At 40.3% G+C, this 22,270-nt stretch overlaps 2 protein-coding genes across 2 annotated transcripts; both read right to left on the reverse strand.

Annotated features, from left to right (window-relative positions):
• Positions 1 to 202: 202 nt before the first annotated feature.
• Positions 203 to 9,112, reverse strand: rundc1 (RUN domain containing 1). Its single transcript, XM_061981409.1, has 5 exons — positions 8,567 to 9,112; positions 5,817 to 5,975; positions 5,544 to 5,742; positions 5,384 to 5,479; positions 203 to 2,270 (listed from the first exon to the last, which is right to left on the reverse strand). The coding sequence occupies exons 1-5, from the start codon at positions 8,945 to 8,947 to the stop codon at positions 1,408 to 1,410; spliced, it is 1,698 nt and encodes a 565-aa protein (XP_061837393.1). The 5' UTR covers positions 8,948 to 9,112; the 3' UTR covers positions 203 to 1,407.
• A 2,457-nt stretch (positions 9,113 to 11,569) lies between these two features.
• grna (granulin a) lies at positions 11,570 to 21,254 on the reverse strand. The gene is made up of 9 exons (XM_061982161.1): positions 21,184 to 21,254; positions 19,040 to 19,141; positions 18,884 to 18,965; positions 18,705 to 18,811; positions 18,454 to 18,607; positions 17,098 to 17,195; positions 16,798 to 17,019; positions 13,814 to 14,074; positions 11,570 to 11,737 (listed from the first exon to the last, which is right to left on the reverse strand). The coding sequence occupies exons 2-9, from the start codon at positions 19,139 to 19,141 to the stop codon at positions 11,645 to 11,647; spliced, it is 1,119 nt and encodes a 372-aa protein (XP_061838145.1). The 5' UTR covers positions 21,184 to 21,254; the 3' UTR covers positions 11,570 to 11,644.
• Between the last annotated feature and the right edge of the window lie 1,016 nt (positions 21,255 to 22,270).

Consider the following 22,270-nt stretch of genomic DNA (forward strand, 5'->3'; position numbering starts at 1 on the left):
TTTACGATCATTTTAACTTGAAATGGTAATACTAACTATAGGAAGGTTATCATAATACCGTTTATCGTTACATCCCTAACTGTGAAGATGATAGGTGATATGTGACACTATTCACGACTGGTGACATTTTTTCTTCACCATTTAATTAATAAGCCATTAATAATGTTGAATGCAGTAAAATAAAATGATTACTCATAAGAAGCACAACAAAAACATATTTAATCAGTTTAAAATTGCTCCACAACTGCATGAAACAGAATGACAATGTGGAAAATATAAATTAAATATTTTGATATATGTTTAGTGTTTGAGATGAAGACATAATACAGTAATATTATGAATAGCTGCATTACAGAAATCAGCCTGGCTACTGTTACTTGACTGAATAATGAATACATGCTGCAATGGTTCACCTTTAAAGCTAAAACATGCTTCAATAAATAATTGTGTATATGAATACCAGCATCACAGGGCAAATAACAGTTGGCATAAACATGATCTATCAAACTGTCAATGATCAAATAGGTTTCCTGTTGCACAAAAAATATGTTTTAGCGTGGATATCACTACAGTAAACACTTTAATAGCATCTGCGGTTTTTACATTCAGGGAGAAGATATGGTACTTCATTATAGGGTGCACAAAACATAGATTCCCAGCTGAATCAAAAATCGTATTCATCCCGGTTCTAAATAGATTTACAATTTTCAAAAATTGATTTAAAAAAAATATATTACTTTTTTTTTTATAAGAATCATTTTTTTATAAGAATCTTTTTTTTATAAGAATCTTTTTTTTTAAAAGACGGTCATAGGCCATCTCCATGCAACCAGAAGGAGCTTTTCTAACTTCTGACTTTTTTTGTCTTAATATAATTAAAATACCAAATAACACATTGCGAGAATCGGTTTGGATCGAGAACCGTGTTGAATCGAGAATCGATTCTGAATTGAATAGTCACCCCAGGAATCGGATCAAATCGTTAGGTGCCCAAAGATTCACACCCTTACTTGCTACACAGGATAAAACAAAAGCAAACATGTAACATAACAATAAATACATCTTTATCGTCAAATGAAATCCGTTTGAACCTGAAGGAGGGTTTGAAGCGGAACTGCAAGACTTCAAACAAAGCAGCACTCCTGGCTCCTTTTCAAACTAAAAGCAGCAGGTGCGAGGGCTTCTATCTTGGATTGACGGCCACATTACAGTAGTGATTACTGTACAGGAATGTTGTTGAATATAAAGCTCAGGAAGAAGGCGAGGTCACTTCGAGTCAAAGGCAACTACACAGTTTATCGTAGTCATGGACATTTTCAGGAGGATTTGCTAAATGGTGCAGCGCCGTCATCTTGCTCGCGTTGATGCTACGTTCAAAGAGCCGCTTGTACTCAAAGTTTGCAGGCTTCAGAAAGCGTCCTTGATGTTCTTCAGCTGTCGCACGGCCAGGTCTACGGGGAGGTTAAACTTGAGGTGGCTGATGCGTCCCAGGATGCGCAGGGCGCCCTCAAAGCCGGTCTGCGCCATGTAGCTCCAGGAGAGGTAGTGCGGGTGCACGAGCGTCCCCGCCTTGCACAGCAGGTTGAGCCAGGACACCAGGCGCTGCTCGTTGAGCGCCATGCACACCAGCGCCTTGAACTCTGTGTCCGGCCCTCGCTTGTAGCGCCCGTGCTCCTTCAGCACGGTGTGCACGGCCCAAAGCAGGGACTGTTTGGGGGTGACGCTGACCGGGTTGCCCCCTACAGGCAGGCTGAAGGACTGCGACAGCTGGCGGGCTGGCGACTCGGCGAAGGCTTTGCCGTTTTTGGAGTGGTAGTACTTGACGAAGAGTTCCCAGGGATGAATGGACTGAGAGGTGGCCTTGAATGGCAGCAGGCAGGAGATGGGCGCCAACGCCAGGCTGACGGCCTGCGACGGCGACACCAGACCGTGAGCCAACAAGTCCCTCAGCGCCATCGCCAGCTCCTTCCTCACGCACGCCGTCAGCTCGTCCCGCGGCCCCAGCGCAGAGTTACTGGTGTAGTTGACCACGTGCTCGAGGGCCGGCTGCCTGCGCGAGCCCAGCACTCGCACCTTCTCCGCCGCCGCCTCCAGACGCTGCAACAGAGGACCGTAGTCCCGCTGTCCGGACTCCTGAGGCCACATGCTTGCGGGAACCTGGTTGGTCGAGCAGCCGAACTGGCTGGCGGCAAAGATCTGCAGCACGGCGAGCGCCTTCTGGATCAGCTGAAGACCCGTCTCTCGCATCCTCTGGGCCTGCTCCGGGTCCACTGCAGCCATAGAACACAACCATGTCCAACGTGTCGGTCACAGGTCACACTAACACCTGGGTGAACGTGGCCCCCTTATTGTTGCAAATATCAAAATAACACTGCCATTCCTTTGTGCTGTAAAATGTTTACTTTAAGTGATTCTAAAATACATTTTCTGACGAGTGACCTCAACCAGCCCCCCCACCTTGTCAAAATATTCCCAGAATTATCCCATTTGTTTGTGCTGTAAACATTTTTTTTTCTTCAAAATATTATGTTTTTTATGTTATTAGTAATGTTTTCTTATTCATTACCATCCCCTCCAACCATGTCAGAATCTCCCCAAAGTTGTCCCAAACGTTTATGCTTCAAAATTCCATCCATCCATTTTCTACCGCTTGTCCCGTTCGGGGTCACGGGGGAGCTTGAGTCTATCTCAGCTGCATTCGGGCGGAAGGCGGGGTACACCCTGGACAAGTCGCCACCTCATCGCAGGGCCAACACAGATAGACAAACAACATCCATCCATCCATCCATTTTCTACCGCTTATTCCCTTTGGGGTCGCGGGGGGCGCTGGAGCCTATCTCAGCTACAATCGGGCGGAAGGCGGGGTACACCCTGGACAAGTCGCCACCTCATCGCAGGGCCAACACAGATAGACAAACAACATTCACACTCAAATTCACACACTAGGGCCAATTTTTTTTTTTAGTGTTGCCAATCAACCTATCCCCAGGTGCATGTCTTTGGAGGTGGGAGGAAGCCGGAGTACCCGGAGGGAACCCACGCAGTCACAGGGAGAACATGCAAACTCCACACAGGATTGAACCCAGGACCTTCGTATTGTGAGGCACACGCACTAACCCCTGTTCCACCGTGCTGCCCTGCTTCAAAATTGCTTTGTCTATTTTAGCTTTTATGATATAGGCGTGTTATAGATTTTATGTTTACATGCTATTATTCCTAAACAGCACCCCCACCTTGTCAAAATCCCTCCAAAATTGTCTCAAACGTTTGTTTTACAATATATATTTTTTAACTATTATAGTTTTTATGTAAAACATTTTTATATACAGTATGTTGATAATGTGTTATTCATAACCATCCCCCTCACCTTGTCAAAATCTGCCCAAAATTGTCCCAAACATTTGTTCTACAATTTTTTTATTTTTTTATTTTTTTTTTAACTATTATTAAAGATAAAGTTAAAGTACCAATGATTGTCACACACACACTAGGTGTGGTGAAATGTGTCCCCTGCATTTGACCCATCCCCTGGGAGGTGAGGGGAGCAGTGGACAGCAGCGGTGGCCGCGCCCGGAAATCATTTTTGATGATTTAACCCCCAAATCCAACCCTTGATGCTGAGTGCCAAGCAGGGAGATAATGGGTCCCATTTTTATAGTCTTTGATATGACTTGGCCGGGGTTTAAACTCACAACCTACCGATCTCAGGGCCGACACTCTAACCACTAGGCCACTCAGTATATATTATATTATAGCTTTTATGTTAAAAAAGTTTTACTTATGTTGATAATGTGTTATTCATATTCATCCCCCCACCTTGTCAAATCTGCCCAAACTTGTCCCAAGTGTTTATGCTTCAAAATTGTTTTGTCTATTTTAGTTTTTATGTCATAAACGTTTTATAGATTTTATGTTAACGTTTTATTATTCATAACCAGCCCCCCATGTTGTCAAAATCCCCCCCCCAAAATTGTCCAAAACTTTTGTTGTACAAATTGTTTTTTTTTAACTATTATAGTTCTTATGTTGATAATGTGTTAAACAGCCCCCCACCTTGTCAAAATCTGCCCAAACGTTTATGACAAAACATTTTGCAGCACAATCATTTTCCAATCCTTTGAGACAAATTTAGCTAGATTTTGACAAGGTGTGGGTGCTGATTATGAATAATAAAACAATAAATAACATAAAAACTATAATAGTTAGACAAAACATTTTGTAGCACAAACGTTTGCCAATCTTTTGAGACAAGTTTGGGGAGATTTTGACAAGGTGGGGGTGCTGATTATGAATAACAAAATATTAAATAAGATAAAAACTATAATAGTTAAACAAAACATTTTGCAGCACAATCATTTTCCAATCTTTTGAGACAAGTTTGGGGAGATTTTGACAAGGTGGGGGTGCTGATTATGAATAACAAAATATTAAATAAGATAAAAACTATAATAGTTAAACAAAACATTTTGCAGCACAATCATTTTCCAATCGTTTGAGACAAGTTTAGCTAGATTTTGACAAGGTGTGGGTGCTGATTATGAATAATGAAACAATAAATAACATAAAAACTATAATAGTTAGACAAAACATTTTGTAGCACAAAAGTTTTGAGACAAGTTTGGGGAGATTTTGACATGGGGGGGAAGGCTGGTTATGAAAAATAAAACAATAACATAGAAACTATAAAAGTTTGACAAAACATTTTTACAGAACAAACGTAGCAAGTTTGGTGAGATTTTGACATGGTGGTGGGCTGATTATGAATAATAAAACAATAAATAACATAAAAACTATAATAGTTAGACTAAACATTTTGCAGCACAATCGTTTGAGACAAGTTTGGGTAGATTTTGACAAGGTAGGGGTGCTGATTATGAATAATAAAACAGCAAATAACATAAAAACTATAATAATTAGACAAAACGTTTTGCAGCCCAAAGGTAGCACAATCGTTTGAGACAAGTTTGGCTAGATTTTGACAAAGTGGGGAATGTTGGTTATGAATAATAAAACGTTAACATAAAAACTATAATATAGTTAGACCAAAAAAAATTGCAACACAAACATTTGTGACACTTTTGGAGGGATTCTGAAAAGATAAGCGTGCTGATTATGAATAATAAAATATTCAATAACATAAAAACTATAAAAGTTAGACAAAACATTTTTACAGAACAAACTTAGCAAGTTTGGTGAGATTTTGACAAGGTGGTGGGGGCCTGGATGACATCACTTATCAGAAAATGTGTTTTGGAATAACTTAGAAACCGTAACGGCACAAACAAATATTTTTAGGGCACACACAAATGGCACTGTTATATGAATATTTGCCGTGGTAAGGGGGCCAACTTCTACAAAACTAAACCTCTCGGTTCAAACAAACCTGTCCTTTTCACCCCAGGGGTCCTGGGCTTGGCGGCGGCCGCTTGAGGCTGCTGGCTGTGTGGGCCGTCAGACAGGAGAGGGTTGCCTACCTCATCTGTGGGAACAACACTCCAGGTCAATACACCCACAGAAGCTTCCAAAGGGAGTCCACTTTGTACCCTGGATGAAGTTGATGAACATCTCCAGGTCTCTGATCTGCGTCTTCAGCTGGTCCACCAACTGCTCCTTCACGCGGGCCGGGTTGACGATCTGCGCGATAGCGGCGTCCACCCGGTGCCGCAGCTCCTCCGGCGTCAGGTCGCCGATGTCTTCGTTCAGGTTGACGTCCAGCTTTTTGATCAGCTCGTCAATGATGACCTGAAGAACACCACTGGTTACAAACGGGAAGCGACAACCACGGCGAGTGTTGAACAGTAGGCGACGCTCCCCACCTTCTGCCTCTCCAGGACCACGGACTGTGGCAGCGAGTCGTAGCTGCCCTCCTGGTAGGCAAAGTGCTCCAGGTCGTCCAGCTGGGTCTTCAGCTGGAGAATGAGATCTTTTTGTTTCTCTCTCTGAGCCTCCAGGCGCTCGCGCTTCTCTCGCTCCGTCTGAAAGACAAACGGACATCGTCAGCACGTCTCCGATGCAAACGCGTCTCGTGGAAACCCCGAGCACTGTTTGATTCTTTACTCACCAGGTCCCCCTGCAGGCGAAGCATGCGAGGGACAAATAAAGAGCCATATTAAACGTGAAGAACAGGAAGTACACACTCACTGAGTACACACCTGCCTTCATCAAACATGACTGCGGGACTTTTTTCTTTTTTTTGTAAAGTCATCTCATAAAAGAGGAAACATTTCTTAAAGTAGGAGACTTCAGCGAGCGAACGGAAACATGTGACACGGAAAGCCGCTTTAATCCGCTCAGCAATGGTTTCAGTCAGACATTTGTTTTGATCTGTGTGACATAACCCTTTCATCAAATGTCCAAAAAGACGTATAACTGTAGATCTCAATGCGGATTCCATTCATTTGTGTTCTGCAAGTATTTGTAATAAGTTAGTAGGGCTGCAGCTATCGATTATTTTAGTCATCGATTAATCTATTGATTTGTTTATTCAATTAATCGAGTACCGGTAGTTAGATAAAATACATTTTATAGCCTCCACGTGTATTTCAGGGAAAATAGTTGGAATAAACAAAGATTTATCTACTTGCCATAATCCTCATTACCTTCTATTTACCTTTTGTTTACCTTCTAATTCTCTCCGTTTGGCTTCTATTGACATGTTTTAACTTACATTACCTTTTTATTACCTAATTAAAAGTACCTTACATTTACTTTCTATTTAACTTGTTTTACATTTTATTTACCTTATATTTAACTTTTTAAATGTTTTTACATTTGACCTTTTATTTACCTTCTTTTACAATATATTTAACTTCTTTTCCTTTTTTTTTACCTTATATTTACCTTTGTTTACCTTATATTTATCCATTTTTTTCTTCTATTAACCTTATTTTAACATTTTACATTTACCTTCTTTTACCTTTTATTTAACTTGTTTTACCTTCTTTTATGCAGTAGAAGATTTTATCTTTTTTTTTTATTAGTTACACTCATTAAACGATTATTCGAAGCAACATAATATAAATCAAAGCTTTTTTATAATCGAATTATTCAATTAATCGTTGCAGCCCTAATGTCATCTAATTGAGGCTTGTAAGCTGAAGGTGGCGGGATCAATTTAGATATCACTGTTTTTAATACCAGAGTACAAATACAAAACTTTGAAGTATCGCCCACCTCTATGGTAAACTTTTTTTCAACTTTCATCGCGTCAGTCACTAGATCAACTTCAAATCTGTCGATTTTAAGTTTTTATAATTTTTTGTTTTATGCCCATTTTTAGTAGCAAATTTTTTATGTTTATGGCAAACAAAATATGCAATATTTTCCCAAAAAATATTTCAAAGCGGATTATTGGTGTGAAGTAATTGGAGCCTTGAATAGGTCAATAATTTGTAACAACATTGATTTTAATTAGGGATGTCCGATAATGGCTTTTTGCCGATATCCGATATTCCGATATTGACCAAACCCTTAATTACCGATACCGATATCAACCGATACCAATATCAACCGATACCAATATATACAGTCATGGAATTAACACTATATTATGCCTAATTTGGACAACCAGGTATGGTGAAGATAAGGTCCTTTTAAAAAAAATAAAAAATACAAAAATAAGATAAATAAATTAAAAACATTTTCTTGAATAAAAAATAAAGTAAAACAATATAAAAACAGTTACATAGAAACTAGTAATTAATTTAAATGAGTAATATTAACTGTTAAAGGTTAGTACTATTAGTGGACCAGCTGTACTGATATATATTGATATATAATGTAGGAACCAGAATATTAATAACAGAAATAAACAACACTTTTGTGTGAATGAGTGTGAATGAGTGTAAATGGGGAAGGGAGGTTTTTTGGGTTGGTGTTCTAACTGTAGTGAAGTGTGAAGTGAAGTGAGTTATATTTATATAGCGCTTTTCTCAAGTGACTCAAAGCGCTTTACATTGTGAAACCCAATATCTAAGTTACATTTTTAAACCAGTGTGGGTGGCACTGGAAGCAGGTGGGTAAAGTGTCTTGCCCAAGGACACAACGGCAGTGACTAGGATGGCGGAAGCGGGGCTCGAACCTGCAACCCTGAAGTTGCTGGCACAGCCGCTCTACCAACTGAGCTATACCGCCCCTGTAAGATATGATACCGATAATAAAAAAAACGATACCGATAATTTCCGATATTACATTCTAAAGCATTTATCAACATGTCTAATTTTAATTGATTGATTATTTGTTATTTTAAAGTAAAAGTTTAAGTTTAAAGTCAGTTAAAAGTTTGTTAAAGTCAACATTGCAACTTTTTCCCGTTACATTTAATTTGTGTGTTTGTTTTTTTTTAATTATTTTTTAACAGTCATCTTAGAAAGTTCCGCAGGTCGTTAAAAAAGTTATCTGTGGGCCACAAATGGACCACGGACTGCACTTTGGACACGCCTGGTTTTTTAGTTGATTTCATGTTTCAGTAACTAATGTCGGGGAAGAAAAAACTAAAAGAAGGAAAAACGGATTTGACCGGAATATAAATTGCACCGCCCATCCGGACCGGAAGCTGCTGACCCACCGTGTTGTGGATCTGCTGCGCGTCCCGGGCCCTGCTGCCCACCACATGCGGGCATCCCTTGAAGGCGAACTCCTCCAGCTCGGTGAGCATCTTCTCCTTCTCCTCGCTCTGTGCGTGGACGATCTGCTTGAGGCGGAACTGCACTTGAGCGAAGTGCGACGTGAGTGCGAGCAGCGAGGAATTAAGCAGCTCTTGTTCCTCCTCCAGCTTCATCAGCCGCACCGCCATTTCCTCCTCGCCGACGGAGCCTCGCTGCCTCGGCTGGCCGCCGGAGCCGCTCTCCTCCTCCGGGCTGGCCACGGCTCCCACCGGTGCCCAGCGCTCTCCGGCGCCGGCCAACACGACCTCGCTGTCCGAGGCCGACAGCTCCTCTGCGGACATGGTGGACGACGAAGTCCGATTCTACGCCGCCGGTTAAATAATTAATCACTCAGTTTCCTGGGCTCTAAACTGTTTTAAGCGGCGGATCATCGCTGTGACAGCAGGTGTATCGCCATCTTGGACAGGATGAGTCATACGTCAGAGCGGAGACGCGTCAGCCAATCACAGGGCGACCCAGGAAACACCGGAAGTGAAGTCGTTTCGCAATAAGACGCTTGGAAAATACCGGAAATGAAGTCATTCCTTAACAACAAGACACTTTTTCTCACCCTGGACACAAACTATTCTCCCCTCTCCCCTCAGGCAGGAGACTACGGTCCATCCAGACCCACACCTCCCGCCACCTGAACAGTTTTTTCCCTCGGCGATCAGCACATGAACAATAACTTCTAACAGTAGCTCCTTTGAATTCCTTCTAAGTCTATAACAAAATCTGATAGCTCAGTTACAGCTTTTGTTATTACCAAATATGTGTTATATGTGTTTTACGATTGCACCAAGAAAAATTCCTAGTTTGTGAACCCGTTCTCATACAATGGCAATAAAACTATTCTGGAGGATTTTGTTTCCATCCATCCATTTCTACCGCTTGTCCCTTTCAGGGTCGCGGGGGGTGCTGGAGCCTATCTCAGCTGCATTCCTTTTTCCTAAAAGTTTATGCCCACGCATGTTTTTATCTTTACTCTATAATATTTAATTTTTTTAAGACGCTTGGAAAATACCGGAAATTAAGTAATTCCTTAACAATAAGACGTTTTTGTGTCATTTTCCTAAAAGTTTATGACCACGCACATGTTTTTATCTTTATTCTATAATCCATCCATCCATTTCCTACCGCTTGTCCCGTTCGGGGTAGCGGGGGGTGCTGGAGCCTATCTCAGCTGCATTTCAATCAATCAATCAATCAATGTTTATTTATATAGCCCTAAATCACAAGTGTCTCAAAGGGCTGCACAAGCCACAACGACATCCTTGGTACAAAGCCCACATAAGGGCAAGGAAAAACTCACCCCAGTGGGACGTCGATGTGAATGACTATAAGAAACCTTGGAGAGGACCGCATATGTGGGTAACCCCCCCCCCCCCTCTAGGGGAGACCGAAAGCAATGGATGTCGAGTGGGTCTGACATAATATTGTGAGAGTCCAGTCCATAGTGGATCCAACATAATAGTAAAGAGTCCAGTCCATAGTGGGGCCAGCAGGACACCATCCCGAGCGGAGACGGGTCAGCAGCGCAGAGATGTTCCCAGCCGATGCACAGGCGAGCGGTCCACCCCGGGTCCCGACTCTGGACAGCCAGCACTTCATCCATGGCCACCGGACCTGTGCCCCCCCCCCCCCCCCCCCCCACCCCCACCCCCTCCACAAGGAATAGGGGAGCAGAGGAGAAAAGAAAAGAAACGGCAGATCAACTGGTCTAACAGGGGGGCTATTTACAGGCTAGAGTATACAAATGAGTTTTAAGATGGGACTTAAATGCTTCTACTGAGGTAGAAGCATTTGGGCGGAAGGCGGCGTACACCCTGGACAAGTCGCCACCTCATCACAGGGCCAACTATATAATGTTTTTCAGACGCTTGGAAAATACCGGAAATGAAGTAATTCCTTAAGACGCTTTTGTTTCCTTGTACTAAAAGTTTATGCCCACGCACATGTTTTTATCTTTATTCTATAATAGTTAATGTTTCCAATTTAGTTTTTGTCTGGGTGTTGATGGCAATAGTTTAATACTAAAGAACATTGACACTGTTCTTTAAGATTGTGTTCCTTCTTTATGTTTGTCTTGTACTGTTATGCACTACAATATTGTAGAAATGAAATAATAGTAACAAATATTATAACATGAATAAAAGTAGCACTGTAGTCGGGTAACTGCAGATTTAAAATATATTATACACCTCAATATTGTTCACCAACATTTATTTATTGGCTATTATGTTTTAAGTAGCAATCAAACATTTAGAGTTTCAAGCATCCACATTATCAGTTGGTGTAGCAAATGTCAGTAAATCTCGTAAGATCTTACTCCCTAGCATTAGTTAATAGCTACAGATAGACATACCTTTGGTTTTTGCAATGGGAAGGAACAAAGCGTGTGGAAGACTGTGCTGAGAGGAAGTGGATGGTTTTCATTGAATTAAAGAAATAAATCATCTAAAACATAATCGAGCGTGTAGCTAGCTCACTTGGTGAAGCAGTCGGAGTCTAGCAATGCTCGTCTGCACCATACTGAACGCCAGCTGTGGATATTAAAATAGTATCTAAATGGTGGACATTTATCCATGAAAATATGGGGAAGCTGCTGATGGTGTGTTTGACAGAGAGGCAGGTACTGTACATTATTGTTACATTACTTCATAAATCTACTAAAGTTGTTAGTAGTATATTCTATTGTAGTGTTGTTACGCAACGTATCCAAAACTAAAGTTTTTCTTTTAAAAAGCAAGTTAAAATTGTGCCGTTTTAGGGGCAAGCACTGATTAAATCCCAAATTAATTTCAATGGTAGACGTTGATTTGAGATGCAAGTGTTTTGAGTTAAGAGCTCCGTCTCAAAGCCGCTTAAGCTTGTAAATTGAGGTACTACTGTAAATATATGGTACAATTATAATGTAAATAATATGATGTTTTCCCTTTTATTTCATACAGTCACAGTTGCAGCAGTTACAAGAGTATTTTCAGTTGTTGCCATTGATGTCACAGAAACTCGGGGCCCCGAATGCATCGGCCAGCTGCTGTGCAAGTGAACCCGGAAGGACAGCAGTGCTCCATGTCGCTGCAGCACACCGCCTGCACAAGAAAAGCAATATTAAACACGCTCTCATACACATACTGTATGTGCTCCTGCACTACAACGAGCTACTGCAAAGAAATGTCGTTCTTATCTGTACTGTAAAGTTCAAATTTGAATGACAATAAAAGGAAATCTAAATCTAAGTCTAAGTGTAAGTCTAAGTCAATGTGTTGCCAACTAAATGAAGAGACATTTATTTAGACCAGGGATGCACACTGAAAAGTTAAAGCATGTGCGGACCATTTTGATATTTTTCATTTTCAAAGCCAATACAATATATAGATGAAACCTTTAGGACTGCCCTCAAGTTTGGTCCCTGGGACCCGATAGGGTCTGTCATGTTAAAAATAAGTCATATCATTATTTTGTTGTTGTGATTATGCAACGCTTAAATCTCTATAGATTAATTTCAGGTCTGTCGATTAAAAAGAAAGAAAAAAATTATATATATAAACATATATATCCATCCATCCATTTTCTACCGCTTGTCCCTTTTGGGGTCACGGGGGGTGCTGGAGCCTATCTCAGCTGCATTAGGGCGGAAGGCGGGGTACACCCTGGACAAGTCGCCACCTCATCCCAGGGCCAACACAGATAGACAGACAACATTCACATTCACACACTAGGGTGTGAATGTGTTGCCAATCAACCTATCCCCAGGTGCATGTCTTTGGCGGTGGGAGGAAGCCGGAGTACCCGGAGGGAACCCACACAGTCACGGGGAGAACATGCAAACTCCACACAGAAAGATCCCGAACCCGGGATTGAACTCGGGACCTTTGTATTGTGAGGCACATGCACTAACCCCTGTTCCACCCTATCTATCTATATATATATATATTACTGTGGTTTATCCGTTATACAGTGCTCAATACCGGGGTAGAGCGGAATATACGTTAGGTTAGGAAAAAACACAGAGGCTATTTCATCCCTACAAGCAGGTTTCCCTGCTCTTCAGGGGAGTTTGAAGAGCAGGGAAACCTGCCCTAGTTGTCAAAGAAAACCCTGTTTTAGGTCAATAATTCACAACAACATTGATTTTCATCCATTATTTTTTTAACAATTATCCATCCATCCATCCATTTCCTACCGCTTATTCCCTTTTTGGGGTCGCGGGGGGCGCTGGAGCCTATCTCAGCTACAATCGGGCGGAAGGCGGGGTACACCCTGGACAAGTCGCCACCTCATCGCAGGGCCAACACAGATAGACAGACAACATTCACACTCACATCCACACACTAGGGCCAATTTAGTGTTGCCAATCAACCTATCCCCAGGTGCATGTCTTTGAAGTGGGAGGAAGCCGGAGTACCCGGAGGGAACCCACGCAGTCACGGGGAGAACATGCAAACTCCACACAGAAAGATCCCGAGCCTGGGATTGAACCCAAGACTACTCAGGACCTTCGTATTGTGAGGCAGATGCACTAACCTCTCTTCCACCGTGCTACATTAAAAAAAAATAATCGCACTAAAATTCTTGTGGATCCAAAAGGGCCCCACTCTTAAGAGTGTTAACAATGTCATATATTGTATTACTTTCAACACTTCAATCTCTAGATAAACTTCAGATCTGTCAATTATGTTTATTAATTATTGTTTTATGCCATTTTTGTCCCGTCAAAAAATTTACCGGGTATATGGCAAAACACAAAATATGCAATATTTCCCCACAAAATATTTTAAAGTGTATTATTTGATGTGAAGTAATTAGAGCCTTAAATAGGTCAATAATTCATAACATTGATTTTGATTCATTAATATTTTTGAGCAATAACAGTTTTAAAGTAAAAAAAACATTCTGCATGGCAGCTTTGTGTTATTAGAGCCAACATTGCAACTTTTACTTGTTATATTTCACTTTTATATTTACTTGCTCTTTTTTCCACTTTTTTATTTATTTACTTTTTTTTTTTAAATAGTATTTTTAAAATGTGCGGCTTGTTAAAATATCAGCTGCATATTGCAAATGGCCCCTGACATTCCTGGCTTAGAGCTTCCTGTCAATATTAAGTCTAATCTTTTTCACTTTACTGATAATCGGCCTGACGTGATTGGAGAGGTGTCTCGTACGTTAGGAAGAGGACAGCATCCCCAAGCTGCTGATGAGATCTTGCAGCAAGTCTGTCCATCTCGGCACGTGCTGTGATCCTGACACGGCACTTGCTGCGGCTTGAAGGCAGAGCCGGGGGTCTGCGGAGGGGTCTCGGTGGAGACGGCCGGACGTTTGGCGTACCACGGGATCGTCACGCCCTGGAGAATGCACTTGGACCTCTGCTCGTCACACTTGTAGTGGGCTGGGCAGCAGTGATCTCCGTCCTCGCAGCACACGGCCTGGGTGGGAAAATCCGAAATGTATAAAAAAAACCCTTGCCAACCACATGGCTCTCGGTTCTGCTTTCACAAGCCAACAAATGCTGAATCAGGGCAAAAAGAACTGGTGCAATCACAAACTGAAAGTAAAAATATGGAACAGATTGATGATTCTCACAGGTTTTGTTTTTGATCGTCAATATGGTGCTTTTCCCTTCTACTGTTAAACGGAAAGGTGCTAAAGTAGAACGTCCATTCCACATTTGGTAGCAAGCTCGCAAGCTGAAATATCAATACCGCCCGTACCAAATCTTAATGCTCAAAATATCCATTCTCAAATCACAACAGCGATACTTTAGCTCAGGGATATCCAAATGTTTTCCACCAAGGGGCGCATACTGATAAGTCAAAGTATGCGTGGGCCATATTGATATGTTTTTATTTAAAATAATGCTAAAAACAGATATTGTGTCAGCCCTGTATTACAGGTGACTATAAGTAATCATTACCGGTTTTTTGTTGCTCTTTTTGCTACATTTTTACTGTTGTTTTTTTCCTATGTCATAATACAATACAAATAATAATATTGTAGCCCTGTGTGATAATATTGATGTGCAGTTACATATTTAACACTGTTCACTGTTGTTGTAATTTTTCAAATTCACTCATTCTCAAGTTGGTGTTATTTTATTGTTTAGTTAACTAACTTAACTTTGTTTATACTTTATGTATATATGGAGATATGTTATTCTTTGAAATGCACATCTTTTTAAATTTTCAGCCGACGAATTAGTTATATCGATATCGGATCGTATCGCTGATATCAGCCTGAATTTGACTTGGTATGGAATCTAAAAAAAAAATCAGTGGTATCGCACATCACTACTGGCTATGTTGGTGCGTTGGAATATTCCATTTTATTACATTTTTTCACATGTTTTTATTCACGTGAAACCATTTTTATGCCATACTTTTTGACTCAACTAGAATTTAATTTGATTTGTTCGGAAATAAATTGTTCCTTAACTTTTTTTTCTGTCCAAAATAACAAATTTAACAATCAAAATATAAACTAGAAAACCCTCAACTTCAATCAGAAGTCCAACCCAGTATGATATTTTTTTTACTGTAAAATTCTGGCAACTGAGCTGCTAGTTTTTAAAACGTAAAACGTACAGTCGATTTTACACTATATTACAGTAAATTTAAAAATGGTACCACTGTTATTTTTACAGTGACATTTAAAAAAAAAAACAGCTGCCTCTTTTTTACCGTAAAATCTATGGTAGTTGTTTTTACAATGCATTACGGTAAATGGAAAAACAGAATTATTTTACAGTAAAATTATTTTGTCAGTTCTATTATCTTAAAATCAATGTGTTACTGTAAATTTAGAAAGGGCAACACTTGTACTTTTACAGTAAAATTCTGACTACTGGGTTGCCAGTATTTTACTTTAAAATGTGCTAACTTTTTTACAGTGAATTACTGTTGATATAAAAACGTTACAACTGTTATTTTTACCCTAAAATTCTGGTGACTAAGCTGCCATTTTTTTTACCGTAAAATTTACAGTAGTTGTTTTACAGTAGTTGCATTATTGTACGTTTTAAAACGGTACCACTGTTATTTCTACAGTGAACATCTGGAGACTGAGCTCCCAGTTTGTACAATACAATCTGCAGTTAAAGGTTTTTACAGGGCGTGACTGTAAATGGAAAAACGGTTTAAAAAAAAATTGCAGCAAAATTCTGGCAATTAAGCTGTCTGTATTTATGGACTAAAATCTACGGTAGTTGTTTTTACAGTGCATTATTGTAAATGGAAAATTGGTACCACTTTGATTTTTACAGTAAAATTGTGACTACTAAGTTGCCAGTATTTTACTGTAAAAAAGTTTTTTACAGTGCATTACTGTAAATTTCCAGTGTTATTGTACAGTGAAATTCTGGTGACTGAGCTGCCAGATTTGACTGTTAAATCCACAGCAGTGTTTTTTTAACAGTGAATTATTGTAAATTGGAAAAGGGTAGCACAGTTATTTTTACAGTAAAATTCTGGCAACTGAGCTGACAGTTTTTTTTACCGTAAAATCTGACTTTTTTGTTTGTTTGTTTTTTACAGTGCAGCCTTACCACTACAAGCCACAGGGGACAGTGAGACTATTCTGGGAAAGTTGCCATTACATTCTTATCAGTGACAGAGCAGGAAAGGGCTAACAATACATTTTTGGTCAAATTTAACATGAAGCGCCCTCTTATTTATTCATTTTTACACAAGCCCCTTCACACAAAACGCCCTCCCAGATTTGTAGCCCTACGCTCAGCATGTGGTCCACCTATAAGGAGGTGTGGTCCACCTATAGCAGTCTTTCTCAAACAGTGGGGCGGGCCCCCCTGGGGGGCCACGGTGCAATGTCGGGGGGGGGGGGGGGCGCGTAACCTCGGGGAACATGCTTTTTTTGCTGTACCAGAATATGATGAGCGTATGTAGCACTTGGCTTCACTGTAACCACGGTGGGGCACGAGGAAAGACTGGTGTGTTGTTTCTTTTAGTTTTGATAAGCTTACAATGTTATGCAGAGGTATTGCCATAACAAATGTATCGACAAAATATACTATTTTAGTCATGGTGGAGAGTGGGGGGGGCGCAAAATATTTTCTTCTTCCTGGGGGGGGCGTAACACAAAATATTTGAGAAGCACTGACCTATAGGGAGGTGTGGCCCTGCATGGCAGTATTTACCTGAGGTAAAGGACAGCATCCCCACTGTCCTGCCGAGTTCTTACAGCAGGTGGAGCCTTCTTCACAGGTGTGCTTGTTGTCGCAAACCACATCCTGCTTAGGAAGTGCGGGGGCTTTCTCCAGCCAGGCCACAGACCCAGAGTCCATATCGCAGGTCTGAGCGGCCGTGTTGCAGGTGTACCCTTCAGGGCAGCAGTGTATTAAATCAGAGCAGCAGACCGCCTGCGGAGGATCACAAACATCCGGAGGTGCCTTTAGAACCAAAAGTGTTGGGGCAGAAAGGGGCGGCCATCGTGTTACCTTTGGTAGTGGACAGCAGGACCAGTTGCCTTCTTGGTTTCTGCAGCATGTGGAGCCATCTGGGCAGAAGGCCTTAGTACTGCACGGGACAGGATTGGCTGGAAAAAGACCAAAATCATCCAAAAGTGAGAAACAAGCAGCTAATTGTGCGAGTGTGGCATGGAGAAGAGATGCTACGTGTGCACCATGCTAACGTGACTCAGAACAACATACAGTGGAACCCCACTTTACCTTTATATGCCTCTGTGTGCGAACCATGTCTCTGTGTACTAACGCGTCCTTCATTCATTTTGTGTCATGCAGGCAAAAAGCAGGGTGCAGCATTTTAATGAGGAGGCGGAGGGCGCCCCCCCCCCATGTCACTTGCTGCCCAATACACTACTAGTCACTTTAGTGTTGGTGATCCTTTTCTGTGTTTTTTCGCCATTTGACAAGTTGTCTATTTTCTAACTAAATATGAGTCCCAAAAACTCAACAGATGTGGAATGGAGGAGGAAAACGCTGTGGAGTTAAAAAAAAAAAAAAAAAAAGTCTATTAGCGAGGAGTGCATTAATGGAAGAATCAACGAAGCAGGCTTTGTACCGCAGCAAGTTTTAATTGTGATGAGAGTGGACTTTTCTTGAAAGCGATGCCAGAGCAGATTTATTTCACAGCGGCATAAGAGCACAAATGCTCTCGCCCCCTTTCGTTCTCTTTCCCGGTCTACTGCTTTCTCCTCAGCTCTTTACCGTTTTTAATGTGGGTGGATTTTACTTTTTTTAAATGTTTACTGTCAGGGATTTTTGTGATGTCTGATCATTTGTGAGGACACCATAGTGGCTTCTTGGTGTGTGCACGTGTTGGCAGAGCAGCGCACAGTTCAGCTTGCCTTTGTTGTTTTGGCATGTTAATAAAGAGAAAGATGTTCCATCATCTCCTTGTTATGTTTGTTTTAATATACAGTACTGTTAAGTAGGGGTGTCAAAAAATAGATTTTCGAAATAATTGCGATTCTTATTTGTAACGATTCTTAATAGATTTCAAAAAAGCTAAAATATTTGTATTTTTTTAATGATTTAAATAATACATAAATAAGTTAATAAAAAAACATATCATTGAGAGAATAACAGTAGTAATAATATCAATAAATTTAGAAAATAACACAATAAAGATAAAAATAATAAACTGATAACAAATAAGGCAACAAAATAAGTGTCTCACGCTTCTCTTATCTAAAGTAAAAAAGGAGGAAGTATGTTGCCTCGGTCTAGCCTGCTGACAAAATCAACTAACTGAATCTCCAGCATTGCACTATCGTTGGGGTGAATGAGGAAGTTATTTAGCGGCTGTAGTGCTCGCCCCCACCGTTAACCCACCTCTCTGGTTCTCCCAGTCGGCCCGCTTCCTGGCAGGCAGCTTGTCCCACATGGGTGTGTCCTCCAAGGAGGACCGGGAGACACATCTGGAGCGTTCAACGTCACACGAGGTGCCTTCAGGGCAGCAGTGGACCTTGTCTTCACAGCACACAGCCTGGTTTGGAATGAAGATCGAGAACCTTTTCATTGCACCGTGCCAAATGAAACGGTGGACAGGTTTAGACCTGAAGGAGCCAGAGCGGTGGCACTACCTTCGGAACGGGGCAGCATCCCCAACTGCCATCTGGTTTCTCACAGCAAGTGTTCGCATTGGGACACTCAGACACCAAGTCACCGCACATGACGACTGACGGGAGCTCTGTGGACGTCAGGCACACATGAAGACAAATCCAAACGTCCAAAAATGCCTGCAAAGGTCACAAGTAAAAACCTTGTTTGATGCACCAGAGGCTGTCTGCACTGCAGCGGTGACCCTCATGACAGCAACGCTTGCCGTCAGCACACAACAATCCCTGTTGAAAAATAACAATAATTCTAAAGTGTTCCAGTATTTATTTACGGTTCCTTCTATGGGGTCATGCGTCACCTGGTCGGAGGGACTGCACTCGTAGCTGCTGGAAGGGGCTAGGGTGCCTCCTGTGTGGACCAAAACCAGCACAGTCCAGCAGAACACAGCCAGCCTTTGCATCTACAAAGTACATACAGTGCTTACAGAAAGTAAAATCATGGTTGTAGTTTTTAAAGGTTAGCCATTTTGTTTTGTAGACCGTAATTACGTCATAATGATTTATGATCCATACATCACTTCCACCCGCCATTTTTTTTTGTTAACATTGTCTTGCTTTTAAACACTGTGATTAGTTTAGCCATTTAAAAATAAAAACATTTATTTATTGGGTTTTTACTTACATAATTGACAAAAGTAAACACAAATACATCAAATGCTGTGTTTCGCCAACCCCACACTTATATATATATACACACATATATATATATATATATATATATATATATATACGGTATATATATATATATATATATATATATATATATATATATATATATATATATATATATATATATATAAAACGATACTAAAAAAGAGAAACTATTAGTAATAACATTAATAATAAATAAATAAATAAAATTCTTTTAAAAAAAATTAATAATAAAAAATCAAATGTAAATAATTAAAAAAAGAACCAGACAGCTGAATTCCTGAATTGCCTTAGAGACACAGCAACCAGCAAGCACACAAAAGGCTCATCAACCACCCACACCCCGTTGTGTTTCAATCAGGGTTAATTTGGAGATCAGTTTCTCCTACATTTTTCTGAAAGGCACCCCGAAGTACTTGAAACTTTGCAGAACAGCCGTTCAATGTCCGCCTAATCTTCTCCAGTTTTAGAAAATACAGAACATCTTTATCCCAAGGGGAATTCTACCACAATGCCAACAAAGTAGTGAATGCTAAACATTAAAAAGGTGTATTACCGCCACCTACTGTAATGGAGTGTAAACCAAAGTTCCATCCCTTCTTCCTCCCTCACATACATACATACCAAGTTTTATCCCATAAATGTGTCTCTTGTAGAGAAGCATCTAAAAATGTATGTTTCCTGCTTCGTACCCTGTTATGGGTAAGCTCCTTCTGTCCATGTCTTCTAACGTCCTTTCTTAGTTTTCTCCTTTCTCTACTGTATTTCCCACAATGAATGATTGCATGTTCCACTGACTCTACCTCTTGCAGCTGTCATAATCTTGTTGGGTGTTTACTTATGATGTGCAATGTCTTATTCAGGTTGGTGTGTCCTAATCTAATGTGATTCCTTCCTCTTTTGTGCTCCCCCTTACAGTTCTTCCCGCTCCTACTGTGTTCTGTATTGCATAAGTGTCCTACTGTTGTACTAAATTCCCAATGTAATTATCACTGTTTCACATATTTTCCTTTAATGCGTTTGCAAAGGACTTACTGAAAGGTACCTCTCTAAGTCCATTTTTCTTTTTTGGGGGTGAGGGGCGGGGCTTGAGGGCCCACTATCTCGTTGGCTAGTATTTCTACTCATTTGTGTGCTTATATTGAGCCAAGGCCATCCTGGTAAATGACATTTTACTACAAATATATATCGTTGCCCTTCCTGCTTAATCACCAGCAAGAATATAATGGCAGATTGCCCCTAAACAATGATACTGTCCTACGTAGCACCAAGTGATAGTGCTGGTCTCGTAAGCGGTTGGACTTGGATCTTGGATCGTGTCTGGAAAGTTTGCTTGGTATTACTCTTTCAGGTGCAAGTCATCACATATCAAAACTATGTGGTTGCAGTACAGGCTCAAAAAGTCCACATTCAAGGCAAAAACATATGAAAAGCAATAGGGCAACATTAAAGACCACAAAGGACATAAGAGGTGATTAAAGTGCAGAGACCTTAACGGTGTCTACATATAGCCACAAAGTGAAACGCAACAAAAAAACGTAAATGAGACGAAACAAAAACATTTGAAAAAATTATGGCGCACCTAGCTACGACTGCACCATGAGTCAGAGTGCCGCTTTTCAAATATATTACTCAACAAAAACGATACATACACGGTAGACTTTTAGTTTCACTTTAATAGAAACACGTCCAGCGGTAAACGACAGTACACATTACAGCAATAAAAACAACATTGTAGTGACATACTAGAGTTCAATTCAACTTTGATAAAGCAAGTTTGTGTCGCTCTTACCTTGACTAGGATCCGAACCTTGTGTGAAAGCAGCAAAAGTTGCTGCCAAATGTCTTGAACACGCCCATATTATAGAAACCAGATAGGCAGGCTCGCAGGGGGATCAGCAAAGGTTTTGGTAATTTCATCATTAATTGGAATTAAAAAAAACAAACAGCCAAATATGGTTCATTTGAATAAAATAAAAAACAACAACAAGCAAACAAAAATTTGAAAAATAAAACGTTTTTCTTTTTTGGTGTCGAATACAATAACAACATCTAAAAACGGTTGACTTTTTATATTATATTTCATATAATTCATATAACAAACATTTTATTCCCTAGTAGCTAGTAAACATAAATGGAAAACAGACCAAAAATGATGGGGGTTTTTTTCATATTCTGACACCGGAAATTTGTATTTTCAAAGTAAAAGCGGGCATACTACAGTACCCGTGTGCAGTCCGCGAGCATGTCTTTAAAATTGCCACTTCCGGTTTCGTCCGCTTTGGTCTGTTTTTCAGTTTCTGTGGATATGTGCGTGGATACTTTTGAAGATGTCCGTCCTCGTTGTGCCATGTCTAAAATAATGTCTGTTTAGGGCCCCAACAACATTTTAGGTTGAGGCACAAGTATCGTGGTAATTTTCCCTGCTTTTGCTTTGAAAATAAAACTTTCGGTGTCTGTAAATTAAAACATCCCTTTTGGTGTGTGTTTCCGTTACTGATTTTACGTGTTGCTATATGAAATAGAAAATAAAAGACAAACCGTTTTTTGACGTACTTATTGCTCTTCGACACCCAAAAGGGAGAACGCTTTTTTTTTTTTAATTTTCTGTTTTTTCTTTTTGGAATTAAATAAAAAGAAACCAATCGTTTTTTTTTATTTTTCAATTATTGTTGTTGTGATAAAAAAAAAATCAATGACAAAAACAAACACGGTCAGTGTACCTTCCGTTCATTCTATTTCCATATCTGAAACGCAAATCAAAAAACAAAATACAACAACGACAACCGGTTTAAAAAAATGGATGCATGGCAGATTTTAAAACAAGCAAAAAAACAGTTTTTGATTTTCATTCAAATATTGCCATCAAATTAGATTTT

The sequence above is a fragment of the Nerophis lumbriciformis genome, linkage group LG24, assembly GCF_033978685.3.
Source record: "Nerophis lumbriciformis linkage group LG24, RoL_Nlum_v2.1, whole genome shotgun sequence".
NCBI lineage: Eukaryota > Metazoa > Chordata > Actinopteri > Syngnathiformes > Syngnathidae > Nerophis > Nerophis lumbriciformis.

What these genes read in the sequence shown, in the direction of transcription:
- grna (XM_061982161.1), bottom strand. Translation starts at nt 19,141, where the DNA reads ATGCAAAGGCTGGCTGTGTTCTGCTGGACTGTGCTGGTTTTGGTCCAC. An exon ending in CCTGCTGTCCACTACCAAAG is followed by an intron (nt 17,020 to 17,097) that starts GTAACACGATGG and finishes GATCCTCCGCAG; the next exon opens with GCGGTCTGCTGCTCTGATTT. An exon ending in GATGCTGTCCTCTTCCTAAC is followed by an intron (nt 11,738 to 13,813) that starts GTACGAGACACC and finishes TTTCTTGTGCAG; the next exon opens with GCGGTGTGCTGCAGCGACAT.
- rundc1 (XM_061981409.1), bottom strand. Translation starts at nt 8,947, where the DNA reads ATGTCCGCAGAGGAGCTGTCGGCCTCGGACAGCGAGGTCGTGTTGGCC. An exon ending in GTTCATCAACTTCATCCAGG is followed by an intron (nt 5,480 to 5,543) that starts GTACAAAGTGGA and finishes TTGTTCCCACAG; the next exon opens with ATGAGGTAGGCAACCCTCTC. An exon ending in CCCTGGGGTGAAAAGGACAG is followed by an intron (nt 2,271 to 5,383) that starts GTTTGTTTGAAC and finishes CTATGGCTGCAG; the next exon opens with TGGACCCGGAGCAGGCCCAG.